The sequence below is a fragment of the Coenobita brevimanus genome, chromosome 62 (assembly GCF_032717465.1).
Source record: "Coenobita brevimanus isolate Jiangsu-jjx chromosome 62, ASM3271746v2, whole genome shotgun sequence".
NCBI classification, from domain to species: domain Eukaryota; kingdom Metazoa; phylum Arthropoda; class Malacostraca; order Decapoda; family Coenobitidae; genus Coenobita; species Coenobita brevimanus.
The window spans coordinates 35,382,894-35,408,790 of NC_137015.1; the positions used below are offsets into that span (position 1 = coordinate 35,382,894).

Here is a 25,897-nt window from a genome sequence, read left to right on the forward strand (position 1 = left end):
ATGATGATGGGGTCAGGTCTGAGTCAATGAGAGAAACGTTTGCAAGTGCTGCAGAGTAGATGAGTGCTACGCCTCCTCCTGGATAGTCAGCAGCAGGCCTGGGAATACTAATAATAGAATGTGTCTTAGGCAAGGCATTACGAATAATATCGATATCAGACTCATACAACCAGGTTTCAGTCAAGCACAATATGTCAAGCTCATGCTGATTTAGGGTTTCATTAATATAGTCTATCTTATTACGGATGGAACGAATATTTAAAAGACCCATCCTTAACTGGTTCAAGAGGGACGTAGTCAGTTTTTTGAATGGTCAAAATTGATGTTTTCAACCAATCTATTCCTATGAGAAATCATAATTGGACATTCTCTACTTGAAGCAAAATGGGCAACCATCTGTGACTTTGAATTAGCATCTTGATGTCTTAAAGAGGAACAGTTGATGCATTTGGGAGAATTTCTGTTACTACAGTCCTTAGATTTATGGGCTCCAGCACAAAAGACACATTTAGGTTCATCACTTTTCCTAGAACATCTCTCAAATGTATGACCAAAGCCTTGGCAGTGATGACACTGTGTAACCCAGAATCTATCGAAAGTGCGGCATCTTGTAAGATCCACATAGATGTAATTGCCCTGTTCTATAATGGAGGATCTCACCTCTGGCGACATCTTCAAGACAGCAGTTTTGGTGTCATTCCTTGTCCTTGTGAAGAGAAGGTTGAGGGTACAACCTCGATCAACGAGCATCTTAATTTTATTGTTTTTTCTCAGAATATTTGAGATGATGTCAGAGTCATCCAAGCAAAAGGAAAGGCCTGTCACGGTCATTTTAGGCAGAATTTTCTTTGGCTCTGATATGCAAAAAGTGCCCTCAGAGCCAAAATGATCAGTCAGCACCCCAGTTGCTTCCCCCTTGGCCTCAGCTGACGGAAACTTCATTACCAGCCCACCAGCCTTGGTCTTAAGGCAGCTGTCAACCGGTACCGAGTTAAGTACGCCTCTGATGTCTTCTGGTCCCATCTGATTTGTCAGGGCACTAGCGCCACTCTCTGGTTTCACAATCAGTACATGCTGAATATGAATGGCTTTTTTCTGGCCATGAGCACTGATCTCAATCATGCGCCCAGGCAGATCCTTCCCTCCCCCCACGAGAGACCCATGAACAGCATCCGCAAATGACTTGGCCTGATCTTGTGTGACCGCCATAGGTGATGAGACCTTGGTCTCTAGTGCCTCCAGTCTATTTGACCTTACCCTTACCACTGAAATTACCATTTTTGGTGATCTTAACGTACATAATGTAGAATGGTTATCGCATTCTGCCAGGACTCATGATATTGGTCTTGAGTGTGAGCTGTTTGCAAAATTGTTTAATCTCACACAGTTGGTAAAGCATCCAAACAGAATTCCAGATAATCCTGATCGTAATGCCTACGTCGTGGATCTGTTCCAGATATATAATCCGGATTAATACAGGATAGAAGTATTGTCAACACTTGGATCCTCCAACCACAATCTCATCAGAGCCTCATTAGTTGGTTCCCCCAAACTTCCCCATTCTGAACCTGTCAGTGTGACCAGATGGCAGTTTGATAGGGCAGACTGGGATGGATTCAGAATTATCTTGCTGACATTCCATGGCAGTCCGTCTCCTCTAGTGACATAAGTTCTACCCAGTCCTACATTAATGACTTAATATAAGCTGATATGGAAATGTTCATACCAAGTCAACAGTTCACTAAAAGATTGGACTCCCCAAAATGGTTTGATAACAGTTGTGCCGGAGCAACAACCCAAAAGTCATTAGCGTATAACTCTTACTTAAAATGAAAACATCTGAATCACTCAGTCAGTTTAACCTGTGGATTGCACAATTACTTTTTTTTATCCCACCCTGTGGTGTGCAAGAAATGAAGGATATATTTTTTTTTTTTTTTTTTTTTTTTAATTATAAACTCAAAGATAAACATCCAGGGCTCCATCTGATGGAAAAAAAACAATCTCTCTCTCTCTCTCTCTCCGTCTTTGTGTAGGGCCATGCGTAAATTTACATAGGGGAGTGGTGAAAAAATGATTTTTGTTTGTTTGTTTGTTTTTGTTTATCATAAACATGAAGCTGAACATCCAGGGCATCATCTGGTGAAAAGAAAAAAATCTCTCTCTCTCTGTCTTTGTGTAGCGCCATGTGTAAGTCTGAGTAGGGGTGGAGTAGTTAGCAGTGATGTGTGGCCAGCACAGCCTGAGCTGTGGCTCGCAACGCGATGCTACCCAGCCTGAGCTGTGGCTCGCAATCCATGGATTAAAATTGCTAGAAACTGTGCAAAAGCAGTAATGAATCTTGCAATATCAATCTTTTTTCACCACCAAGCATCCAAACTACTAAGCAATCCTAATGAGAATAGAATATTCTGGTCAACTCTCAGTTCTTTCAATAATAACATTAACAAGTCATCACAGACGGTAACATTACAAATGACCTGCATGGTAAAGTGAATATCCTTGTTGGTACATTTGCCAGAAATTCTACATTAGAGGAAGTCAGCCAAAACATCCTAGTACTGGAACTTGACTCTCCCAAAATTGCTTCACTTAAAATACAGACTAGATATGTAAAATACATCCCAGACAATTTACCAATAAACAAAGCTCCTGGCCCAGATGGAATTCCTCCAGTTGCTTTGAAAAATTGCTCCCCAGAACTTGGTTCTGTACTAGCTAAATTATTCAGACTATGTAAATGTACAGTTGTGGCCATAAATAATCACCTATCCTCCTGTACCTCGTGCCTCAGGCTGGCCCCTTTATGCTCGCCAAGTCACTTTGGAGTAAGAGGAGCTTAGAGGGAGGGGCCAGAGAGAGAAGGGAAGGTGGGTGGGGGGATGAGCATTGGTGCTGGGATGGAGTGAGGGAGGGGAGGGAGAATGAAATCCAAAGTGGTGGTCATATTATTTGTCTATATTCATTCATTCAGAGCACCAAACAAAGGAGTTACAATTCGGTAGATAAAGCTGCATCACCCGTTGTATAGCAACGTCAGATAACAAGCTTTAGATAGGTAGTGATATCAAGGACTGGCCCGTGAGAGATATATCTGTCACCCGTAATTCCATCCATTCATATGCTGATGACTTAGTACTTTACATTCGTTCACACTTAAACACCCATTCACGAAGCTTAATATCTTTGACTCACAACTTAGTACAGCATTCTCCATAAATCAAGACTTATCTAGGATCACTGCATGTGGAAAAAATAACCTTGTCTCATTTAATGCTAGTAAAACCAAATACTGTATATACAATTTACTAATAGGAAGATATTACCAGATTCCTATATTGCCTTCAGTGCTGCTAATATTCCTATCTCCAAAAGTACAGTCAGACCGCTATTTAAGAAGGATCAACTTACAAAAAATCTGCAGATACAAAAAAAATGTGTGTGTGTTTGTGTGTGTGTGTGTGTGTGTGTGTGTGTGTGTGTGTGTGTGTGTGTGTGTGTGTGTGTGTGTGTGTGTGTGTGTGCCTGCCATGCATGCGTGTGTGTGTGTTTGTGTGTGTGTGTGGGGGGGGTCAGTCATAGCAAAGATGGGGTCAGGTGAAGACACTGACAAGGAGGTGAGGTGATAATTGCTGTTCAGGGAAGGATAGACGATAAGTGGTGGAGTGGAGACAATAATGGGCTTTAGAGAGAAAGAGAGGGGGGAGAGGATAGCACAGAAATAAGTCTGGAGTATAGAGGAGATGGGATAGAGGGAAAGAACTTTGTGACCTCAGTAATTATGGGATTAGGGTTGGGTTGGAGAGAGAGAGGATAGCACAGAAGTAGGTATGGTGTAGAAAGGCAGTGGGGTAGAGGGAAAGAACTTTGTGACCTCAGTAATTATAGGGTTAGGGTTGGGTTGGAGAGAGAGAGAGAGAGTGTATAAGAATGAGAGAATGACTTAAAAAAAAAAGAAAAAAGAAAGAACGGCTTACGAGAGACCTTTAAGAACCAATTATTTTCATAAGTTGGGGACTGCCTGTATTGAAATTCTTGGTGTTTCACTGAACAGTACCCTCACCAGGACCTCTCATGTCAGATCATTTGCTAAAGCTGCCTCAAAGAAACTTGGATTATTGTACAGAGTTCATAGCTTCTTCACTGACGAGCAGTTTGCTATAGTTTATAAGAGTCATGTGTGCTGTCAGCTGGAATATTGCTAACCCTTGTGGAATGGATGTGGAGAGGTTGCTCTAAAATATCTAGACAAAATTCAGAACAAAGCCATTGGAATTATTAATATTCCTGCTGTTATAAATAAACTACCTCCCCTACAAGTGACAAGGAATTTTGCTTCTGTTGCATTATTTCTCATCTCATGTCATCATCTTATCAGCCGTTTGAGCGTCCACTGCAGGACCGGCCTATCCCGACCGAAGTGGGGATGATACAGCTAATGTATCTCTACCAAGTGGCTTAGGCTGTCTGGTAGAGATTGTATGTAGGGTGAGAAGTGCTTGTAAGTGTAATTGTAGTGTTGGAGTGGCTTTGGATGTGTGTGTAGTCTGTGAACTAAGTGTAATTGGCCTGCGCGAGCTGACTGGGTGAAAGCATACTTTATAGTAAGCGACACTGGTTCAACTACAGCACCCCTTGTGTCTGCCAATGCAGTACGTGGCCAGAAGAACGCTCCTAAAGTTTATTACCCTGGCGGGGCGTGAACCCTCGTTCTCAGTGTACGAAAATGCACACTTTACTACTGTACCACAGAGGTGGCAAATGCTCAGACAAAGTTGCATCCATTGTGCCACCTATCCATGCCTTCCCCTGTGCTTCACTGGCATCAGATAGCACTCATGACTGGAATGCCACACTGCCATATTGCAGAACTTCCTCCTGTCAGAAATCTTTTATTCCCCAAACTGCATCTCTATGGAACTTGCTTCTCCAGAGTTGTTTCCCTCCAAACTTCAACCTACGGTTGTTCAAGTCCAACTGTTACAGACTATATGAATGAAGGACACCAGTAATTTGGTGTATGGATTTTTTTTAAATTTGTTTTTCTTTCCTCTTTTCTGTTATTAACCCCTTCGCACACCTAAAGTTATGTTTGTGTGGCATGATCAGAGAAAATGCCATATGGGCAGCCTGGACTCACACACAAAGGAAAACATTCCCATGGATTTTATTTGCCCCAGAAATGGGTTATATTTGTATAAATTGTATACCATCATTTTTGCTGATGTTTATACTATAGGATAACCTTTCATCCTCTTCTGTCTTTCTTTCCTTCATTCTTTCCTCTTCCTTCTGCCTACGGGTGACTTTACACTCCCTCTTCTGTCTTTTTTTCCTTCATTCTTTCCTCTTACTTCTGCCTGTGGGTGACTTTACACTGAGTGACAGGCCAAATGGTTTCCTATACACCAGGAAACCATTTACTACACTGGGTGGTAACAATATAACCAGATTTGGGCGCCTGGTGGTTTAATGGGTAATTACAGCACTCCAGTCGGATTGAGCCGGTGAAGATTTATATCCAAGGGGTGGTTGGGGTTAATTGGTCATGTAATGCCACTCAGGGATGAGTGAGGCTGGTCACTCTCATCTTAAATGTCAGGACCAACTTGCTTAGCCCAGGGCTCCAAAGCTCCTCATGGGGCAACGTAGGATTGGCTGATGGATGAATGGGTGGATAAGCTAATAAAAACACACAAAACTGATCAGTAAAAGTGCAGTGAAAGTACCAAAATACAGCGAGAAGAATGTGTTTCCACAGTGCAGAAAACGTCCTAACACCCTATCGCAATATTTTCCCACACTGTGCAAGAGCTTAGCATATTTCTATATGCAGAATTTCACGAGCTTTCACTTCGTGTCTTCAGAATTTTGAGACGACCAATAGGTTTTTAGTAAATCGCCAAAAATCACACATGCACCCCCCCACCCACCGAAAACCAAGATATAGCTGACTATTTGAGAGTGCTGGCCTTGAAATAGATGCCCTCCCCTATGATGCAGCAAAGATTGATCCACTTCATGCTAAAACTTAATTTTGGGGGAATATTTTTGTCCAAATTGGCCTAATCAGCATCCCATCAGACCAACACTAACAAGTGCGTCATAGTGCAGCATCGCTTCCTCTTCAGCCTAACACCATTTTGACTTGTTTTGCATCATCGTACCTGAGGGGGTTAAAAAAAAAATAAAAAGAATAAAATAAAAATAGGGGCATTCTTTTCTCTTAGTATAATTTGAAAAGTATATGGTAGGACACTTATTGACAGAGTAAGGTAAATACAGTACTGTAGTAGAGGAATTGGTTGGAGAAGAACAGGGAGATTTCAGGAAGGGAATAGGTTGTATAGATCAGGTATTCATCCTAATGTGTTTAGTGGAAAATTTCAAGAGAAGGGAATGAAGTTGTATGCTGCCCTAATGGATTCGGAGATAGCAAATGACAGAGTGGATAGACAAGGAATGTGAAAAATATTAAAATATATGGAGGAAATGGAAAGTTGTTGAATGCTGTGAATAGTATGAAGGCATTAAGGCTGCAGTGTATTTGGATGGTGGGCTGAGTGAATTTCTCTGTCTGAATGTTGGATTGATATCAATGTGTTGTCTCCATGTTTGTTCAGTTTGTATATGGATGGAGATATAAAGGAAATACAAGGTAGGACAGTGGATATTGGAGTGGCCCTAATGAGAGAGGGCAGCATTTGGAAATTTCCTGTTCTCTTGTTTGCAGGTGATACTATATTGTTAAGTGAAGAAGAAGGGGGACTTCAAGGCTTGGTGAATGAGTTTGGGAGTGTGTGTAAGAAACTGAAGGTAAAGGTGAATGTAGGGAAGAGTAAAGTTGTGATCTTTGAGAGAAATGAAGTCACTGGATACACAGTGAGACTGGATAGTGTGGAAATGGAAAATGTGAGTTCATTTCAGTACCTGAGTAGTGTGATTAATACACAGTGAGGCTGAACAGTGAGGAAATGGAAATTGTGAAGGCTTTTAAGTACTTGGGTACATTAGTGTGATGAGTAATGATAGGAGTTTAGAGCAATAAGTGCTTGAAAGGGTACAAGAAGGTAGAAAGGTTTCTGGTGTACTGAAAGCAGTGAGAAGAATTTGAGAAGTGAGCATGGAAGTAAAAAAGTTACTGCACGTCAACATTGTGATCCCCACTCTGACTCTGATGTATGGAAGTGAAGCTTAGACCTTGTTACTAGGACACAAGTCAAGAGTGAGAGCAATGGAAATGAGTTATTGGAGAGGATCATATGGAATCACATGCAGAGACAGACTGACAATTGAGGAAGTGAAGGAGCATTGTGGTGTGGATGTGGATGTGATGGAAAACATTAGGAGAAATAGAGTATACCCCCAATATAACGAACCAAGTGGTACCAGACCTTTGACGGAAAAGCCAATAGTTTGCTATAGCTGAACACCATGCTGTTCAGTAATTTCCCAGGCATTGTGGCTTTAATTGAACAGATCATTAAATCTAGAGTGTCATTTTGCTGTACAGTCATTCAGAATAACATACAGCTCGGTCTAAATGGCTCTTTTCCATAATAAATACTCTATTTATTGCCCCACTCACAATGCTGGTTACTCAGAGACTGATGTGGTGTTTTGCGGGATAAAGAGGAGTTGTGTGTGTGTGTGTGTGTGTATATAAATTTACCTATTTGTAGTATGCAGGAATTGAGCAATGCTCGTGTTATCCTGTCTCCATATCCACATTTATCTAGTCTGCTTTTACACACATGCATGTTTTTCGCCTGCACCACCTCTTCGTCTGTCATTCCAAATACTTATGTATTTACGTAATATACCTAATTGTGATATACAGGAAATGAGCTATGCTTGTGGGATCTCGTCTCTGTTTCTCAATAAATCAGATTTAGCTTTAAACTCGTTTAAGTTTTTAGACTGGACGATCTCTTTGTCTAGGCTATTCCACAATCTGTACTTCTATAAGGAAAACTATATTTCTTGATATCCTTCAAGCAGCTTGACTTCTTCAATTTCATTCCGTGTCCTCTTGTTGCTCTCTTATCCCATACAAACAGATCTTCTCGGTCAATTTTATCTACACCTATCATGGTCCTGAAGACTGCAATCATGTCTCCCCTCTTTCTTCTTTCCTCTAAGGAAGGCAAGTCCAGCTTTTCCAGCCTGTCTGTGTATGACAGATCTGCCAGACTGGGGACCATCTTGGTTGCTGTTCTTTGTATTCTCTCAGTCTTGTTTTTATCATTCTTTTTGTGTGGGAACCACACTACCGCTGCATATTCTATCCTGGGGTGGATCATGGCCACTATCAATTTTTTCATCATCTCCTCATCCATATAATGAAATGCTACTCTTTTGTTAGTCAAGAGTTCATATGTCTCTCTAACTATCTTGTTAAAGTGTTTTTCAGGTGACAAACTATCCTGGATCAGCACTCCCAAATCTGTCTCTTCTCTTGCTTTTGTGATTGATTCATTACCCATCAAATAATTCAGTGATGGCCTCCTGGTACTTTTACCCATTTCCAATATTTTACATTTCTTTGCGTTAAATTTCATTTCCCACAACCGGCTCCAATCATGTATCTTGTCCAGATCCTCCTGCAGCATTTTACAATCCTCCTCACCCCCTGCCTTCCTCAAGATCTTTACATCATCAGCAAACAGACTTGCATAACTGTTCACTCCATCTACCATATCATTTACATTAATCAGGAACATGACTGGCACCAACACCGAGCCTTGAGGGACTCCACTTGTTACTTCCCTCCATCCAGACATCCTATCCTTTATTACAGTACTGTCCTCATTTGTCTGTCTCCCAAAAAGTCTCTCATCCATTCCAGGAGTTTCCCCCTCAGTCCTCGTATATGCTCTAGTTTCCACATTAGTTTCTTATGGGGTACCTTGTCGAAGGCTTTCCCCAAGTCTAAGTATACACAATCCACCCAACCGTCTCTCTCCTGTACCACGTCAGTCGCTCTTGAGTAAAAGCCCAACAAGTTGGAAACACATGACCTTTCACTTCTGAATCCAAACTGATATTCAGCCAAAATATTCATCTCTTCTAGATGTTTTATCCATCTGTCTTTCAGGATTCTCTCACACAATTTTGCGACCATGCTGGTTAGAGACACTGGTCTATAAGTCTGGGGTTCTTCCCTGTTTTCTCCGTTATAAATTGATACCACAAATTTTGCCTTGTTCCATTCTTGAGGCACTTTCCCCTCTTCCAGAGAACACACAATTAAACTGTGAATTTTATCCACCAGCTGTTCTCAACATTCCTTCAGTACCCAATTAGAAATTTCATCCGGTCCTGAGGCTTTCATTACATCTTGAGTTTCCAGTAATTTATACACTTCCTGTACCTCCACTTTTATATCTTTTATCACTGGTACATTTCTAATCACTCCCTCCCATTCCACAAACTCCTTTTTATTAGTGAGAACTGATTGGAAACATTTGTTCATTATTTCAGCTTGCATTGCTGCATCTTTATAGACCTATCCTTTTACTTTCAGTTTGGTGATTCCTTCCTTTTGTTTCAGTCTGCCATTAACAAATCTATAAAACAGTTTGGGTTCATTCTTGCATTTGTCTATTATATCTTTTTCAAAATTCCTTTCTTCTTCTCTACGTATTCTTGAGTATTCATTTCTAGTTCTTTTATATTCTTCATATTGTTCTGTTGTTACCTCTCTTCCTCCAATAGTTCCACGCCTTCTCTCTCTCTTTGTTTGCTGTCATACACCTATTAAACCACTTCTTTTTCTTGGTTTCTTTCCCCCTTACTCTTGGTACAAATTTTTCCACTCTCAAATTATGGAGGTCTAGAAATTATCCAACTTCCTCTGTATCTCTCTTGTTTCTCTGAATTTTTTCCAATCTGCATTTTCGGAAAATTTTCTCAATCCTGTAAAATTTGCTTTCCCAAAATTGTATCTTCCCTGCCTATGAGACTTGTCTCTTGGCTCGACATTTCCTATTATCATCTGGAACTCAGTGACCAAATGATCACTTTTTCCTAAAGGACACAATTATTTCAAATATTCTGTTACGCCTGGTTCTTTAGTAAACAATAAGTCAATTCTTGCTGGTGTGTCCTCACCTCAGAACCGTGTCTCTTCTTTGACCCATTGCATCATCACATTATTCACTGTTATATTTAATAATATAGTGCCCCACGAATCTTCGCTGCCTCCGGAGTCCCATTCCTCCTAGTTCACCTCTTTACAGTTAACGTGACCCTCCAAAATTTTATTGTTGCTTTTCTCAATTATTTTTTGTACATAACCAGCCATATCTGACAACATCTTCTGGTATTCATCATCATTCCATGCTTTTGTCTTAGGGGGAACATACACTACTGCCATATCTCGCGTGCCATTTTTTCCAGTTTCTAATTTCATATTTATCACTTCTGCCCAACCTTCTCCCATTTCCACGGTATCTACATTTATGTTGTTCTTCACTGCCATCATCACTCCTCCTCCCGTTTTTTCTTTTCTGTCTCTTCTCCACAGTTTGTATTTACAATCTCCTATATGAACATCAATATTTTCTCTTAACTTGGTCATTACAAAGCACATAACATCAGGTTCATGTACCCTCAGGAAATTGTTAATTTCAAGCTTTGCCAATATTAAAGCATCAACATTAGTGTATACCACCTTCAAGTTATTTTTTATGTTTTTTATACCCTCTTGTCTCTTTCTCTCCATCAGTACCGCTTCCTCAATTTCTGATCTTCAACTCTCCAATAACTTCTCTTTTTCATATTTATATCCATCCCCCTTAGTTTCCTTCACTTCAAGTTCCTCACATACCACTTCCTTACTTTCATATCCATCACTGTCCAAAAAAAAGTTTTACATTCTTCCTCTGTCCTCTTATCATTTTTTCCCTTTACTTGTTCCTTCAAAGATTTTAACACTTCTCTTTCTTCTTCATTCAGATCTTTTCTTACTATAATATTATCCATCCCTGTGTCTTTGCTTAGGTTCCAAGTCACTTTAAGTATATCATTTACTACACTTTCTGATAACAACTTGACTCTCATTGGTCTTGTTTCCCTTTTCTTATAAGGCCCTATCCCCCTTACTTCCTCAATTTCTTTTTCCCACTTGTCTCCTTCAGGATCAATCTTGCCTGTTATTTTTCTCACCAGATTCGTGTCTCTCGAGTCTGACGGATCTAACCTTTTCTTCCTCCTCCCTGTTTCCAAATATTACCACACATCTGTTCCTGTCTACAGTTTCTCTCACTATTTTCTCCCTTCTCTTCAGTATTTTCACTACATTTTCTTCCATTTTTTTCTTGTTCATTTCCCTTTCTTCCTGAATGATTTCCCTCAAGCTGACCACTTCTTTCTGTTTTTCTTCCACATGTGCCCACTTTGCCTTATGCTCTTCTAACATGCTACTTACCTTCTCCATTTTATTACTGCTCTCTTCTAGTTTTCTCCTTAATTCGACATTTTCTTGCTTCAAATTCCTGATCTCGTGGTTCGCCATCTCATTGGACTGGTTCAGACTCTGTATAGTATTCTCGGTATTTTCAGACATGTCCTTTAACACTGAATTCTCCACTTTCTTTTCAAGTTCACTAATCCTCATAATCAGTGTTTTAACCAGATCCATGACAGTTTCACTATCAAATCCTGGAAATTTGAGTCCCTTGATGTTTACATTATCGGCCATGTTTGAGGTTGGTTACAGTACCAAAACAACTGTTACCAAAAATACTACAAACATTCATGTATACTTCTGCCAATAATTCTTTACATTTTTGGTAGTCTACAGTATGTTAACTTACAATATTTTAAACTTATAACAAGACCAAAGGAGACAGGACAAACATAATTCCTGAAAACTAATTAAGGTTTGCAGCGGTGGCTGGGAGGCAGTCGAGATACGTCCATTCGCTCTGGCTGACAGTGTGTGTGTGTGTGTGTGTGTGTGTGTGTGTGTGTGTGTGTGTGTGTGTGTGCACACGCGCATGTGCAGGGATGCCATGCTGGTCGATGTTTCACACGTGTCCATTCTATTACCAAACAAAATTCGTTGATTGAACATAATGTTTGCCCAGTTCAAGGTGGTCATTAAAACTGAAATTGGGTAAAATAAGGTTTTGTATATCAAGGGTATTCTGTACATTGAGGTGGTTTTGCCACATGGAGAGGATGGAGACCAAGAGCCTAGCAAGGAGAGTGTATGTGAGGGAAGGGGAGGGGGAGACCAAGGATGAGAGGGAGGGATGGAGTGGAGAGGTTTATGAGAGAGGGGGATGTATGCTAGTGGAGGGCAGCGACATGGCAGGAGCCAGGGTGAAATGGAAGCAATTTTTTGTGGGCACCTCGTATGGGATTAAGGTGTCAGCTGTAGATGGGTAGATAGAAATATATGTTTTTATGGCGCTTGGTGGTAATAAAGGTGCTCCAGTCGGATTGAGCCGGTGAAGGTTTATATCCAAGGGATGGTTGGAGTTTAATGCTCATGTAATGCCACTGAGGGATGAATGAGGCTGGTCACTCTCATCTTAAATGCCAGGACCAACTTGCCTAGCCCTGGGTTCCTGCGCGCCTCATGGGGCGACGTAGGATTGGATGATGATGATGATGATGGACTTTTTTTTTTTTTTTTTTTTTTTTTTTTTTTAGTACAAACATACAGGAATATAGACTGCATTTTTAAAAAATGATTCCTGGAGAGTTTGCAGTTAGTATAGTGAGTACTGTTTTGTATTAGAGGAAATAATTAGTGGTTTAAGCACCCTTGTGCTAAAAAAAGCAAATATTAATAATGAGTTAATTCTGGAGAAGAGAGAGAAATTGAGGAGATGGAAGGAGCACTTTGAGGATTTGTTGAATGTAGAGAGTGACAGCAGTGCGAGTATAAGTGGTTGGGGAATGGCTGGGAGAAGAAGAGATGAGAGGATGGAGGAAGAGATCAGTAGGATGGAAGTAGTGGAAGCAATGAGGAAGATCAAGTTGGGGAAGGCCCCAGGTATTGATGGAGTGTGTGGTGAAATGCTAAGGTATGGGGGTGAGATTGTTCTGGAGTGGATATGGAAGTTGTGTAGATTGGCATGGGAAGAGGAAAGGGTTCCAGAGGACTGGAAATCAGGTATAATTGTTCCTTTATATAAAGGAAAAAGGGAGAGAGAAGTATGTGGTAACCTTAGGGGTATTTGCCTTCTTAGTGTGACTGGTAAAACATATGGTAGAATACTCATTGATAGGGTCAGGCATATGACAGAGGAGCTAGTTGGAGAAGAACAAGGGGGATTTAGGAAGGGAAAAGGGTGTGTAGATCAGATATTTGTTCTAAGATGTTTAGTGGAGAAGTATCTCGAGAAGGGAAAGAAAGTGTATCCTGCCTTCATGGACTTGGACAAAAAGCTTATGACAGAATAGATAGGCAAGGTATGTGGAAGGTATTATGAATATATGGAGTGGATGGGAAATTGTTGAATGCTGTAAAGAGTATGTACGAAGGAGCTAGGGCTACGATACGAGTGGATTGTGAGGTGAGTGAGTTCTTTGATCTCAATGTGGGACTGAAACAGGGTTGTGTGATGTCTCCATGGCTGTTTAATATATACATGGATGGGGTTGTAAAGGAGATGCAGGGTAGGGCAGTGGATGTGGGGGTGGCTCTAATGAATGAGGGTGAGATTTGGAAGATTCCAGTGTTGCTGTTTGCTGAGATACAGTATTGTTGAGTGAAAATGAATGGGGGTTGCAAGGTTTGGTGAATTATTTGGGATAGTGTGTAGGAGGAGGAAGCTGAAAGTTAATGTAAACAAGAGTAAAGTTATGGTGTTTGAGAGGAATGAAGTCACAGAATGTTCGGTGAGGATGGATGGTGAGGATATGGAGAGTGTTAGTGCATTCAAGTACTTGGGTAGTGTGATGAGTAAGGATGGAACTTTGGGGGATGAAGTGTGTGAAAGGGTACAGCAGAGAAGGAAGGTTGTTGGTTCACTGAAAGCAGTGATGAGAAATAGGGAGGTGAGTATGGAAGTTAAGAAGTCACTGGATGATAGTATTGTGATCCTTACCCTGACATATGGAAGTGAGGCGTGGACCTTGCAAGAGGGGAACAAGTCAAGAGTGAGAGCAGTGGAAATGAGTTACTTGAGAGAAACATGTGGAGTGACATGGAGGGACAGGTTGACGATTGAAGAAGTGAAGGACCATTGTGGGGTGGATGTGGATGTGGTTGAGAAGATTAGGAGAAATACACTGAGGTGGTTTGGACATGTGGAGAGAATGGAGAATGAAAGACTGACCAAGAGGGTGTTTGTGGGTGAGGTGGAGGGAGGGAGAGGGAGGGGTAGACCGAGGATGAGGTGGAGGGATGGAGTTGAGAGGTATATGAGGGAGGGGGGGGTAGTCAAATGGTGGGTGACAGAGCGACTTGGAGGCGTTTTGTCTGCGGCCACCCTTTGCGGGATTAGGGCGTCGGGCTGTAGATAGATAGATAGATAATTCTCATTATATGACCTTTTTTGCCAGTTCTAGTAAATGATACACATAAAGATTGTGTTGTGATGATACATTGAAAATTTGCTTGGGATGTTGTTGTTGATGAGATTAATGTTTATCAGGTAACCCCGGAGAGCGTAGCGTACCTCGCAGCGCTAGTGTCAGTGTCAGAGGAGGTGCGGTCTCGTTGCCACCTAAAGTACTCAGTGGCACGCAACCTGTCTAAATCTGCTTCGTCAGACACATTTGCGGTGGGTCTACATTTGAACCTGCCTCCTGCCTCAGCCACCACACAGCAGCAGCAGCAGCAGTCTGGGGGGGCCTCCTCCCCCAGCAACCATGTGCCTTCACCAGGCTCCACCTTTCCCACCATCGGCAGCCTCAGTAGCATAGTGAGTACTGGGAAACCTTAATGCCATAAACTGCATAAAATATTCTCTTTTGGGAACTGATTAATGATGTCATAATTCAAGATTTTTGTAGACATTGCCTCTAATCTTTCAACACTACTAGATCACCAGTAAGGTGGATAATATACAATAATGTGGAACTTGATGTAGTTTCAGAATTAACAGAGCATCAAAATGAGTGGATGAAGCCAGTAGAGAGAAGCAGATGGCAAGGGTCTGGCTCCCCTTTATTTTGGTAGTTATCTGACTGAATGTTTGACAGGTTTGTGTGAAGCTCTTGTATAAAGGAAAAAGAAATGAGTGTAAATCACTGTGCATGTGAGGTAGAGCCAAAGTTTTGAAGATTTGTATGTGAATGCTTGTATGGCTGATTTCACAAGACTTGCTGTTAATAGTTCACTTAATGCCTGTTTCTCTTTAAGTGTTTCTGGATCCTATCTCATTCTGTCTGATAGGAATAAGGTGGCTGCACCCCTTTTAAAATTAGGATGTCTATTGGAAGAGTGACTGTCATATGAAGCTAATTTTTATGTGGAAGATTTTGAGTTTGAACATGAATTTAGAAGCCTTAAATAATGAGTGAATGGACATATTGACTATTCATCTGAGCATTTCTTATACTTTTCTTTTCCTCTTTCTTGATCATATGTACCTCATTTGTTCATGGGAAATAGGGTTAGGATAATAACTCTGGCGATGGTGGTTTTCTTAAATCCAATAGGCTCGAATGTTCGGATACAAATTTTCATTTATGGTCACAATTAGGCATTTTATTGTAGAGTCATTATTTCATTCAGCTACAGCAAAAGTCTTAAGCCAAAGAATTAGGAAAACTTAATTCACTGAATCTACAGATATTTGAAAGGTGAATAGATGTTTATAAAACTCACAGCTGTATAGTGTTTGGCTGGTTTTGATTAAGTTTGTTTTGCTTACGAGTGGTGATTCTTTGGTTGCAGTCTGCCCTCGAATATATAGAATTATCAGCAAACTATAAAAATGTGTTTGAGAGTTTTGTACCTTGGTGCAGATTTTTGTGAATGTCAGAGCATTGTATTATACTTTGAATGTAAATTCAGATAAGAACAAGGCGATGGGTGTTCAGGGAGCAGATGGCTCACAGTGTTAAGTGAGGGTTATTGAAAAGACTTGAATTGGTGATGACATTTAAGTACCCAGTGCTGTGAAGTGGAAAATACAACAACACTGGGCAGGAATGTGATTGGTGCTATGAAGAATGATAGAATATAGAGGTTTGAGTTTGGTGTCTGCAAGTGCATGGCATGAGGACTTTTTGCCATATTAATATATAAGTGTGAGACTTTGGTGTGGTATGAAATGAAAAATCAAGAGTATGAGCAGTGGAAATGGAGTTATTGAGGAATGTATATGGAATATGGTTTGTGAATAGGATAAGGAATAATGTGATTAGGGAAGTGTGTGAAATAAAGAAGTTTATGGACATGAAAGAAGTGTCTGTTTAGGTGGTATGGTCATATGGAGAGAATTGGTGTGGATAGATTGATGAAAAGAATATACCTGAGTGAGTTTGAAGGTGGGAGGAGGTGTGATATGTCAAGAAGATGGTGGAAAGATATGGTATGTAAGTGTGAGAAGCAAAATGAAGGCTAGGGAATTGGCAGGGGATCTAACTTGTTGAAAGAAATTTGTGCAGAGAAATATATGATAAGGATCTGGCACATCTGTTATTGCTAAGCAGTGTGATGGTCACAGAGTTGACCCTGGTTGATAATAAGTGTGGAAAGTTACGCTTGTGAGGTGGAGTAAGGTTTCTGGAGGCTTGCTCTCTGGACTGTACCTCACTCCATCCATTAGCTGTGAAAAGGTGGGGTGATGGTTGTGGTGGTGATTGATGATGATGATGATTAATGTAATGTTTGGGACAGTATATTTTTTGCCAACATTTAATTATTATGGTAGTCATTAGTTGATTTTTGTTTTTTCTTTTTTTTAATGTATAGAATTGCAATCTTCTTCATGAAGTTAAATCTTGAAACAGTTATGAAGAATGCCCTACTAAATGTTTCAGGCAAGTTCTGCAACAACTGCCAGCACTGGTACATTAGGATCAATAAGCAGTGCTGCGACGGTAGTAGTAGGTAGTATGCCTGTTATGGGCAGCAATGGTGGGGTCACTAATGCCTCCCCGGTGCCCTCTACCTCCTCGGCCACTGCAGGCACCCCAGTCTCCCTGGGCACACCAGGGGAGGCACGACCACCACCCACCATCACCAAGGACCCCCCACCGCCACCTTCCATACCGGCAAACAGGAGACACAAACCCTGGGAGACAGTGGATCAGATGTGTATACCTCAGGTTAGTGGCTGCACTCACTCCTTTTACCATGTTAGTGGCTTGGTCTTATAGGATCAGGCCAAGGCTGGCAGATGTACTTCTTCATTCCACATGTGTCTTGTAGGCAAACGTTTAGATTTTTTTTTTTTTTTTTTTTTTTTATACAGAATATTGGTGTTGGCATATCCATCTGAAGTTTCAGGTCTGATTCATTTGGCAGTATAGAGGACTGTATAGATAGTGCATTTGTATGTGATTTCTTTAGTTAATTAAAGAAATATGGATGACAACATAGTTGTAGGCTGTTGCTGTATATAACTATTTGCTACACCTATATGCATAGCACTTCGTGTTTTTAGTGAAAAATCTTTAAAATTTAACTATAGAAGTCCATGGAGTATTTTTGGACAAGAAGTAGAGCTACAGGTTGACACTTAATATATGACCGCAGCATTATTAGGGCCGGGGTCAGGAGATCTGGATGCTTTATAATATATCTTGAAGGTGAGGCTAGCTGCCAAGACTTAAACATGCGCTCCACTTGAAGAAACTCCACAGTAAGTGTTGGGCCATTTATAAATTCCATAACCTATAGGAGGTCGGGTGTCAGCGCAGCGTCTCACCCCATCTCTGCTTAAGCCTGTGCTAAATCAAAGAGGTGTTTGGTAATTTTTGAATGAGCCCCAAGATGTGTGTTCGTTCCCCCATGATGACTACCGGAGATGACAGCTTCCTAATGTCTGCTTATTCCAGGCTGTTGGCTGTTTTTGAACGTGAGGACAGCCCAACTCACAGTCAGCATCAGTCTGGTCACTTGCTGCCTTTAGTACATTTGTTTTGGGGTTGGGTTATTAAAGCACTTTTAAACAAGATTTGTGAAAATTTTGCATATGTGTTGGTAGCTGATCAGGTTGATGAAGGCTGACTTGGGTTACCTGAATGTTAAAAGAGAAGGCCCTGTATTTGTACTGTAACGCTGTGGCCAACGTGATGCTTAGTAGGGAGTGTCGGCCATTCTTTAAAACCCAGGGCCAGGTGAGTTCCTCACCATCCAACACCGAGCAGAAGTGTGTTATGTTTACCAGCACACATGAACCACTAAGTTTGTGAAAGATGGGTAGATATCAGGTGTTGGTGGGTGAGGCTGGCCCCATACCCCGAGCTGAGTGTTTAGAGTGTGGCTGTGTACGCTGTGTTGTGCCAGTACAGTAACTATATGGTGCCCTGCCTGGCCTTGCTTCCTGGTGTTTAGTGGTGTAGCAGAGTGTGGTGTGTCTATCCCTCCAGTCTACCTCATGTCTTCACCAACACAATTGTACCTCCATCACTTTAGTAGGGAGGACTCTCTAAATGTACAGAATGGATATTTTCTCATGTCAGTCAGATCTATTGGAACTCTGAGTTCTGCCTTTGAAAGCAGAATGACTCATTTGGAAGTGTGACTGACACTATTCTCTTGCAGTGTGTATATAGTTATTGTGTGTACATCTTACTAATGTAGCAAAATAGGTTCTAATTAGGACAGTTGGATTTTCAGGTATATTTGTGAGTAATACATTTTGTTCACAGTAACTTCTGGTATTTATCGAAACGGTTATGGGTATCCTCAAACTATGGTACAAACATTGTGCAGTAATCCAGTTGTCACTCAGCCCCTATTCTGAGAGGAAAGTAAGAGTCATGACAGTATTGCATTCCCAGAGAGCACAATGTATCAGTTTTTTTTTTTTTTCTGCATGTTTGATACCAGGTAAACCTAAGTTATACAAGAAAAGTAAGAACAATTTTTTAACCAAATTGTAAAGTTTTTAAGTTTGTTTGTTTGTCATAATTACTAGATAAACACATCAAACATAGCTTGTAGGATACTTTAGAATACCTGGTAGGAAAAAACTAGCAAGAAAATTCTTGCCTCTTCAGACTTCCAGTCGGGGTTCATATATAGAGGTATTCAGTACATTATGTTGCTACAGGTCACTTGAGGAAAAATTTAGTTATAAGACTAGTTTCTTTTCACGTCCTTGAACTTGGACTGGACCAGCGTGTTGTTAAGTTCACCATTAGTGCTCAGTGTATTTGCAGTGTCTTATCACAAGTATGTTCATAGGAAAGGTAAAGATAGCTTAGTTGACTGAAAAGTGAGAAAGCAGGCAGCAGAAGAAGATTAGCTGAAAATAGGTGAGAAATTTGTGAAGACATTACTGCCTGGAAACTCATCTGTTACAGCCACACCCAGGTGGGGAGTTATTAAAAGAAAGGAACACTTTCATGCACTAGATAGAAAGTGATCTATCTTATAATGACTCTTGGAGGACAAATCATCAGGACTTTGCACTGTTATTATACAGTATACAGTTTCATCACACTCATCACTATGTGTGAACCGGGGAGGGAATACGACTTGCATATTCCCTGTGCCATAAAAGGTGATTAAAATGGGTAAGGGGGACTAGAGACCCCTTCCATGCACAGATTGGCATAGGAATGTATAACCTCACCTCTCAGCACTTGTGTTGCAAACATTTGATCTATGACAAAGGAAAGGGTTGTACATGGAGTTTCCCTGTACTTCATTTGAAATTAGAGCTTTGAACTATTGAGCAGACCTTCCCAACCCAGTTATAGTCTTGGTAAGTTATCTCTCTATACAATGTGTTTTTGAACTGCTGTAATAGTGTATGATCAGAAGGTTTCATTTTAATATTAACAGTTTTATGTTATTCTGACCATAGGAGAAACAAGATGATAATGATGATGACGTATAAGAACTTTTTAGATTTATGCTCCATCTTACCATAGGATTAATATCATTTCCTCATTTGATAAGTAAACTCCAAAATTTCTGAGCAAAATCATGATGAACCTTACATTCTACCATAATGCCCTATGCATCATTTGCTTATACTGTACATCACACCATCCTCACACTCACCACAGTCACATTCCAACTCCTTACAAATTTCATAACCTCAACCCAGCCCCACACAGTCCTACATCCAGTGGTAAGCCCACTAACTACAAAAATTGGTCCTGCTTCTTTTAACACCATTTGCCATAAAATGCAGCTCTGTTACTGTAATCACTAATCAGTTCATTAATTTTTGCTGTTGCTAATATGTCACTAAGTTTGTTCCACCTTAATGTACAAATGAATGGTACATCAGCAACCAGTCCTCAACTTTGTGAACCACATGTAAACCCTCGATTTTCCTTGGAAAGGGGAAAACAGAATTACATAAAATGGCAGCCAAGCTTCATTATATGATACTGATTAGGGATGACTCAGTCTGATAATAGCAGAAGTATGGTTAAACTGAACTTTCAGAATGTAATGGTGTCCTGTTTTTTTAAAAAACAATTAATCATTATCTCGAGTAGTGTCAAGTCATGGAAGACCGTTACATTTGTCTGCTGACAGCGAAATTTGATGTTGTGAAAATTTACTCTATCCTGATATTTTAGGCAAGCTGTGATAAAATTTCAGAAGTATGTAGATGGTGAGGTCTGTTCAGAAAGTATTTGACCTTAGGCTCTAAAGAAAGAGATAGCTAAATTGTTGTGCTAGGACATCCCCACAAATTAGGCCTCTTCTGACTTTACATATATAGCCCAGTGCTCTTTTCACTGCCTGAAACAGTTTTCAAAGTCGGTTTTCGGTATCTCCAGCAGGTGCTTTGTCGCATTCATCAAAATCTCTTCTCTTGGATAAACGTTGCTCTAGACATGTTGGAGTGTGCAAATCGCTATCCAGACTTTCCTAAGACTGGTATCACTGGAGGTGAGACTTGGATGTATGGGTATGACACAGAAATCAAAGCACAGTTGTCCCAGTGGAAGCATGCAGTGTTGCCTTGGCCAAAAAAAGCACAACACATCAGCAGCAAGGTGAAATGCACTTGTATGTTGACAGTTTTCTTCGACTACTGTGGTGTTGTCCATCATGAATACACACCAGAAGGTCAGACTGTCAGGAAACATTACTGCCTCGACATTATCCGCCTCTTCATGGTGCAGTTTGGTGGAAGAGACCAGACCTTTTGAAAGTGGCAAGTTGGAAGCTGCACCATGACAATGCCCCTGCCCATTCTTCTGTGCTGATTCAGGAATTTTTGGCCAAGCACAGTATCCCACAGGTCCGGCAGGCTAATTTTTGGCCAAGCACAATATCCCACAGGTCCGGCAGACTAATTTTTGGCCAAGCACAGTGTCCCACAGGTCCGGCAGGCTCCCAATTTACCAGACACGGCTCCATGTGACTTTGGTAACTCCCAAAGCTCAAAACTCCGCTGAAGGGTTCCCAATTTGAAACGAGAGAAGAGATCATGACGAATGTTATTTAGTGATGCCGAAAAGAAGAATGATTCAGGCAGTGTGGAAAGAAGAAGGGGCCTACTTTGAGGGGGATTAGTGTCCTAGCTCAACAGGTTAGCTATATATCTTTTTTTAGATCCAAAGGTCGGATACTTTCTGAACAGGCCTTGTATATCTTAAACAGCATAATCACATTCCCATAGTCAAAGTCTGAATTAAAAAAAAGAAAAATGCAGTTAAGAGTGCCTCTAGATAGGATTTGTATCTTTTCACTTCACTTTCATACCTTTGCAAGTGACAGAGTAAAGTTTCAGTATAGAAATAATTAGCATAATCACTCTAATCCTTTTTCACACACACACACACACACACACACACACACACACACACACACACACACACACACACACACACATTTGTCCTGTCTCCTATGGTCTTGTTTTTAAAATACTGTAAGTTAATAAAGACTACCAAAAATGTAAAGATTTATTGGCAAGTGCATACATGAATGTTTGTAGTATTTTCGGTAACAGCTGTTTTGGTACTGTAACCAACCTCAAACATGGCCGAAAATGTAAACACTGAGGGACTAGAATTTCCAGGATTTGATAGAAATACTGTACCAATGTCATGGATCTGGTTAAAACATTAATTATGAGGATTTATGAACTTGAAAAGAAAGTGGAGAATCTAGTGTTAAAAGATGTGTCTGAGAATACGAAGATTACTATACAGAGTCTGATCCAGTCTAATGAGACGGCGAATGAAGAGATCAGAAATTTGAAGCGTGAAAATATCGAATTGAGGAGAAAACTAGAAGAGAGTACTAATAAAACGGAGAAGGTGAGCAGTCTATTGGAAGAGCATAATGCAAAGTGGGCACACGTAGAAGAAGAACAGAAAGAAGTGGTCAGCTTAAGAGAAATCATCCAGGAAGAAAGGGAAATGAACAAGAAAAAAATGGAAGAAAATGTAGTGAAAATACTGAAGAAAAAAAGAGAAAATAGTGAGAGAATCTGTAGAAAGGAACAGATGCGTGGTAATATTGGAAACAGGGAGGTGGAAGAAAAGGTTAGATCCGTGAGACTTGAGAGAGACACGAACCTGGTGAGAGGAATATTAGGCAAGACTGATCCCGAAGGAGAAAAGTGGGTAAAAGAAACTGAGGAAGTAAGGAGGATAGGGCCTTATAAGAAAGGGGAAACAAGACCAATGAGAGTCAAGTTGTCAGTAGGAAGTGTAGTACTGGTAAATGATATACTTAAAGTGACCTGGAAACTAAGCAAAGAGGCTGGGATGGAAAATATTATAATAAGAAAAGATATGAATGAAGAAGAAAGAGAAGTTTTAAAATCATTGAAGGAACAAGTAAAGGAAAAAAATGATAAGAGGACTGAGGAAGAATGTAATACTTTTTTTTGGAGAGTGGTGGATATGAAAGTAAGGAAGTGGTATTTAAGGAAATAGAAGTGAAGGAAACTAAGGGGGATGGCTATGAAAGATCAGAAATTGAGGAAGTAGTACTGATGGAGAGAAGGAGAGAAGAGGGTATAAAAAATATCAAAAATAATTTGAAGACGATATATACTAATGTTGATGGTTTAATATCGGCAAGGCTTGAAATTAATGATTTCTTGAGAGAACATGAACCTGATGTCATGTGATTTGTAGAGACCAAATTATGAGAAGATATTGATGTTCATTTGGGAGATGGTAAATACAAACTGTGGAGAAGAGACAGAAAAGAAAAAAACGGGAGGAGGAGCGATGATAGCATTGAAGAACAACATAAATGTAGATACCGTGGAAATGGGAGAAGGCACGGCTGAAGTGATATATATGAAATTAGAAACAGGAGAAAATGTTAAGAGAGATATAGCGGTAGTGTATATTCCCCCCAAGACAAGAGCATGGAATGATGACAAATACCAGGAGATGTTGTCAGATATGGCTAGTTATTTCAATCAGTCAATCATTTCCTGTGGCACCCCACAGGATGCATAGGGCCTCAATGAACTCTCTCCACTAATATTTGTCTCTTGCCATCTCCTTCAGGTCCCACCAACACTCCTCTCCTGCTTCTTTTTTCGTTGTCCTCAACCAGGTTTCCCTCGGCCTACCTCTACCTCTTCTTCCTCTAGCAGTCCACTCTGGCACATCCTGTATTAAACTACCTTCTTTACTGTATATGTGCCCCAGCCACTTCCAGCGAGACAGTCTCACATATTCATTAACTGGTTCCACTCTCGTAATATCCCTTACTCTTGCATTTGTAACTCTGTCTTGCCACTTTACCCCAAGAATCCTTCTCAGTATTTTATTCTTAAATCCTAATATTTTCTGATCTGTTGCAGTTGTACTATACCATGACTCATGCCCATAAATTAAAATTGGTCTAACCATGGACTTGTAAATTTTCACTTTAGTATGTACCGAAAGCATATTATTATTCCAAACAGATTTCAACATACATTCCAACAGCTCGCCAAGCCTGTCTAATCCTCTCCTCAATTTCATTGTTTAATGATCCATTAGATGATATAATCGTTCGCAGATATTTAAAGTTTTCTACATTCTTCACCACATTATTCCCAATTTCACAATCAGTTTGGTTCTCCACGTTCATATTAATAATTTCAGTCTTTCCACAATTTATTACCAATCCCACTTTTTCTTCTTCCTCCACCAGACAGTCAAGCACCCTCTGCATCTTGTAAATACTTCCGCAAATCAGTACAATATCATCAGCATAGTCCAGATCCATTAGCTTCTTATTTTCTTTCCAGTTAATTCCTGCACCTGTTCTCCTTACAACCTTTTTCATAACATAATCCATAACCAAAACAAACAACAATGGCGAAAGAACTCATCCTTGAATCACTCCTGACCGAACTTGAAATGGATCACTCAAAGAACCACCCACCATTACCTTACAAAAAGTACCTTCATTCAGGCTTCTAATACTATTTACAAACTTTTCTGGCATACCATAGAATCTCATAGTTTTCAACATAGCTCCATGTGAAACACTATCAAACGCCTTTTCAAAATCCAGAAAACACATACTAAGTGGAAAAAATAATTGAGAAAAGCAGTAATATAATTTTGGTGGGTGACTTTAACTGTAAAGAGGTGAACTGGGAGGATTCGTGGGGCACTATGTTATTAAATATAATAATGAATAATGTGATGACACAATGGGTCAAAGAAGAGACACGGTTCCGAGGTGAGGACGCACCAGCAAGGTTAGATTTACTGTTTACTAAAGAACCTGATGTAATAGAATCATTGAAATATTTCTGTCCTATAGGAAAGAGTGATCATTTGGTCATTGAGTTCCAGATGATAATAGGGAACGTCGAGCCAAGAGACGAGCTTCATAGACAGGGAAGATACAACTTTGGGAAAGCAAATTTTACAGGATTGAGAAACTTTTTTGAAAATGCGGATTGGAGAAAATTCAGAGAAACAAGAGAGATACAGAAGAAGTGGGATATCTTTCTAGACCTCTACAATTTGGGAAAGGAAAAATTTGTACGAAGAGTAAGGGGGAAAGAAAACAGGAAAAAGGAGTGGTTTAATAGAAGGTGTATGATAGCAAAAAAAGAGATAAGGCATGGAACAACTGGAGAAAGAGAGGTAACAACAGAACAAAGGAAGTATTTACAGAATTAGAAATGAATACACAAGAATACGTAGAGAAGAAGAAAGGAATTTTGAAAAAGGTATAATACACAAATGCAAAGATGAACCCAAACTATTTTATAGATTTGTCAGTGGCAAACTGAAACAAAAGGAAGGAATCACCAAACTGGAAGTAAAAGGAGAGGTCTATAAAGATGCAGCAATGCAAGCTGAAATAATGAACAAATGTTTCCAATTGGTTTTCATTAATGAAAAAGAGTTTGTGGAAGGGGAGGGAGTGATTAGAAATCAAGATGTAAGGAAAGCCCCAGGACCTGATGGAATTTCTAATTGAGTACTGAAGGAATGCAGAGAACAACTGGCGGATAAAATTCACAGTTTAATCGTGTGTTCTCTGGAAGAGGGGAAAGTGCCACAAGAATGGAAGAGGTCAAATGTGGTACCAATTTATAAGGGAGGAAACAGGGATGAACCCCTGAATTATAGACCAGTGTCTCTAACCAGCATGGTCGCAAAATTGTGTGAAAGAATCCTGAAAGACAGATGGATAAAATATCTAGAAGAGATGAATATTTTGGCTGAATATCAATTTGGATTCAGAAGTGGAAGGTCATGTGTTTCTAACTTGTTGAGCTTTTACTCAAGAGCGATTGACGTGGTACAGGAGAGAGATGGTTGGGTGGATTGTGTGTACTTAGACTTAGAGAAGGCCTTTGACAAG

At 40.2% G+C, this 25,897-nt stretch overlaps 1 protein-coding gene across 1 annotated transcript in view; it reads left to right on the top strand.

Moving 5' to 3' along the window:
- The window catches only part of Nf1 (neurofibromin 1), a 509,668-nt gene that overhangs the window by 312,912 nt on the left and 170,859 nt on the right, over positions 1-25,897 (top strand). The window contains exons 50-51 of the mRNA XM_080275751.1: positions 14,616-14,885; positions 16,954-17,241. Of these exons, the coding sequence (XP_080131877.1) occupies positions 14,616-14,885; positions 16,954-17,241 (558 nt within the window). The remainder of the gene's footprint in view (positions 1-14,615; positions 14,886-16,953; positions 17,242-25,897) is intronic.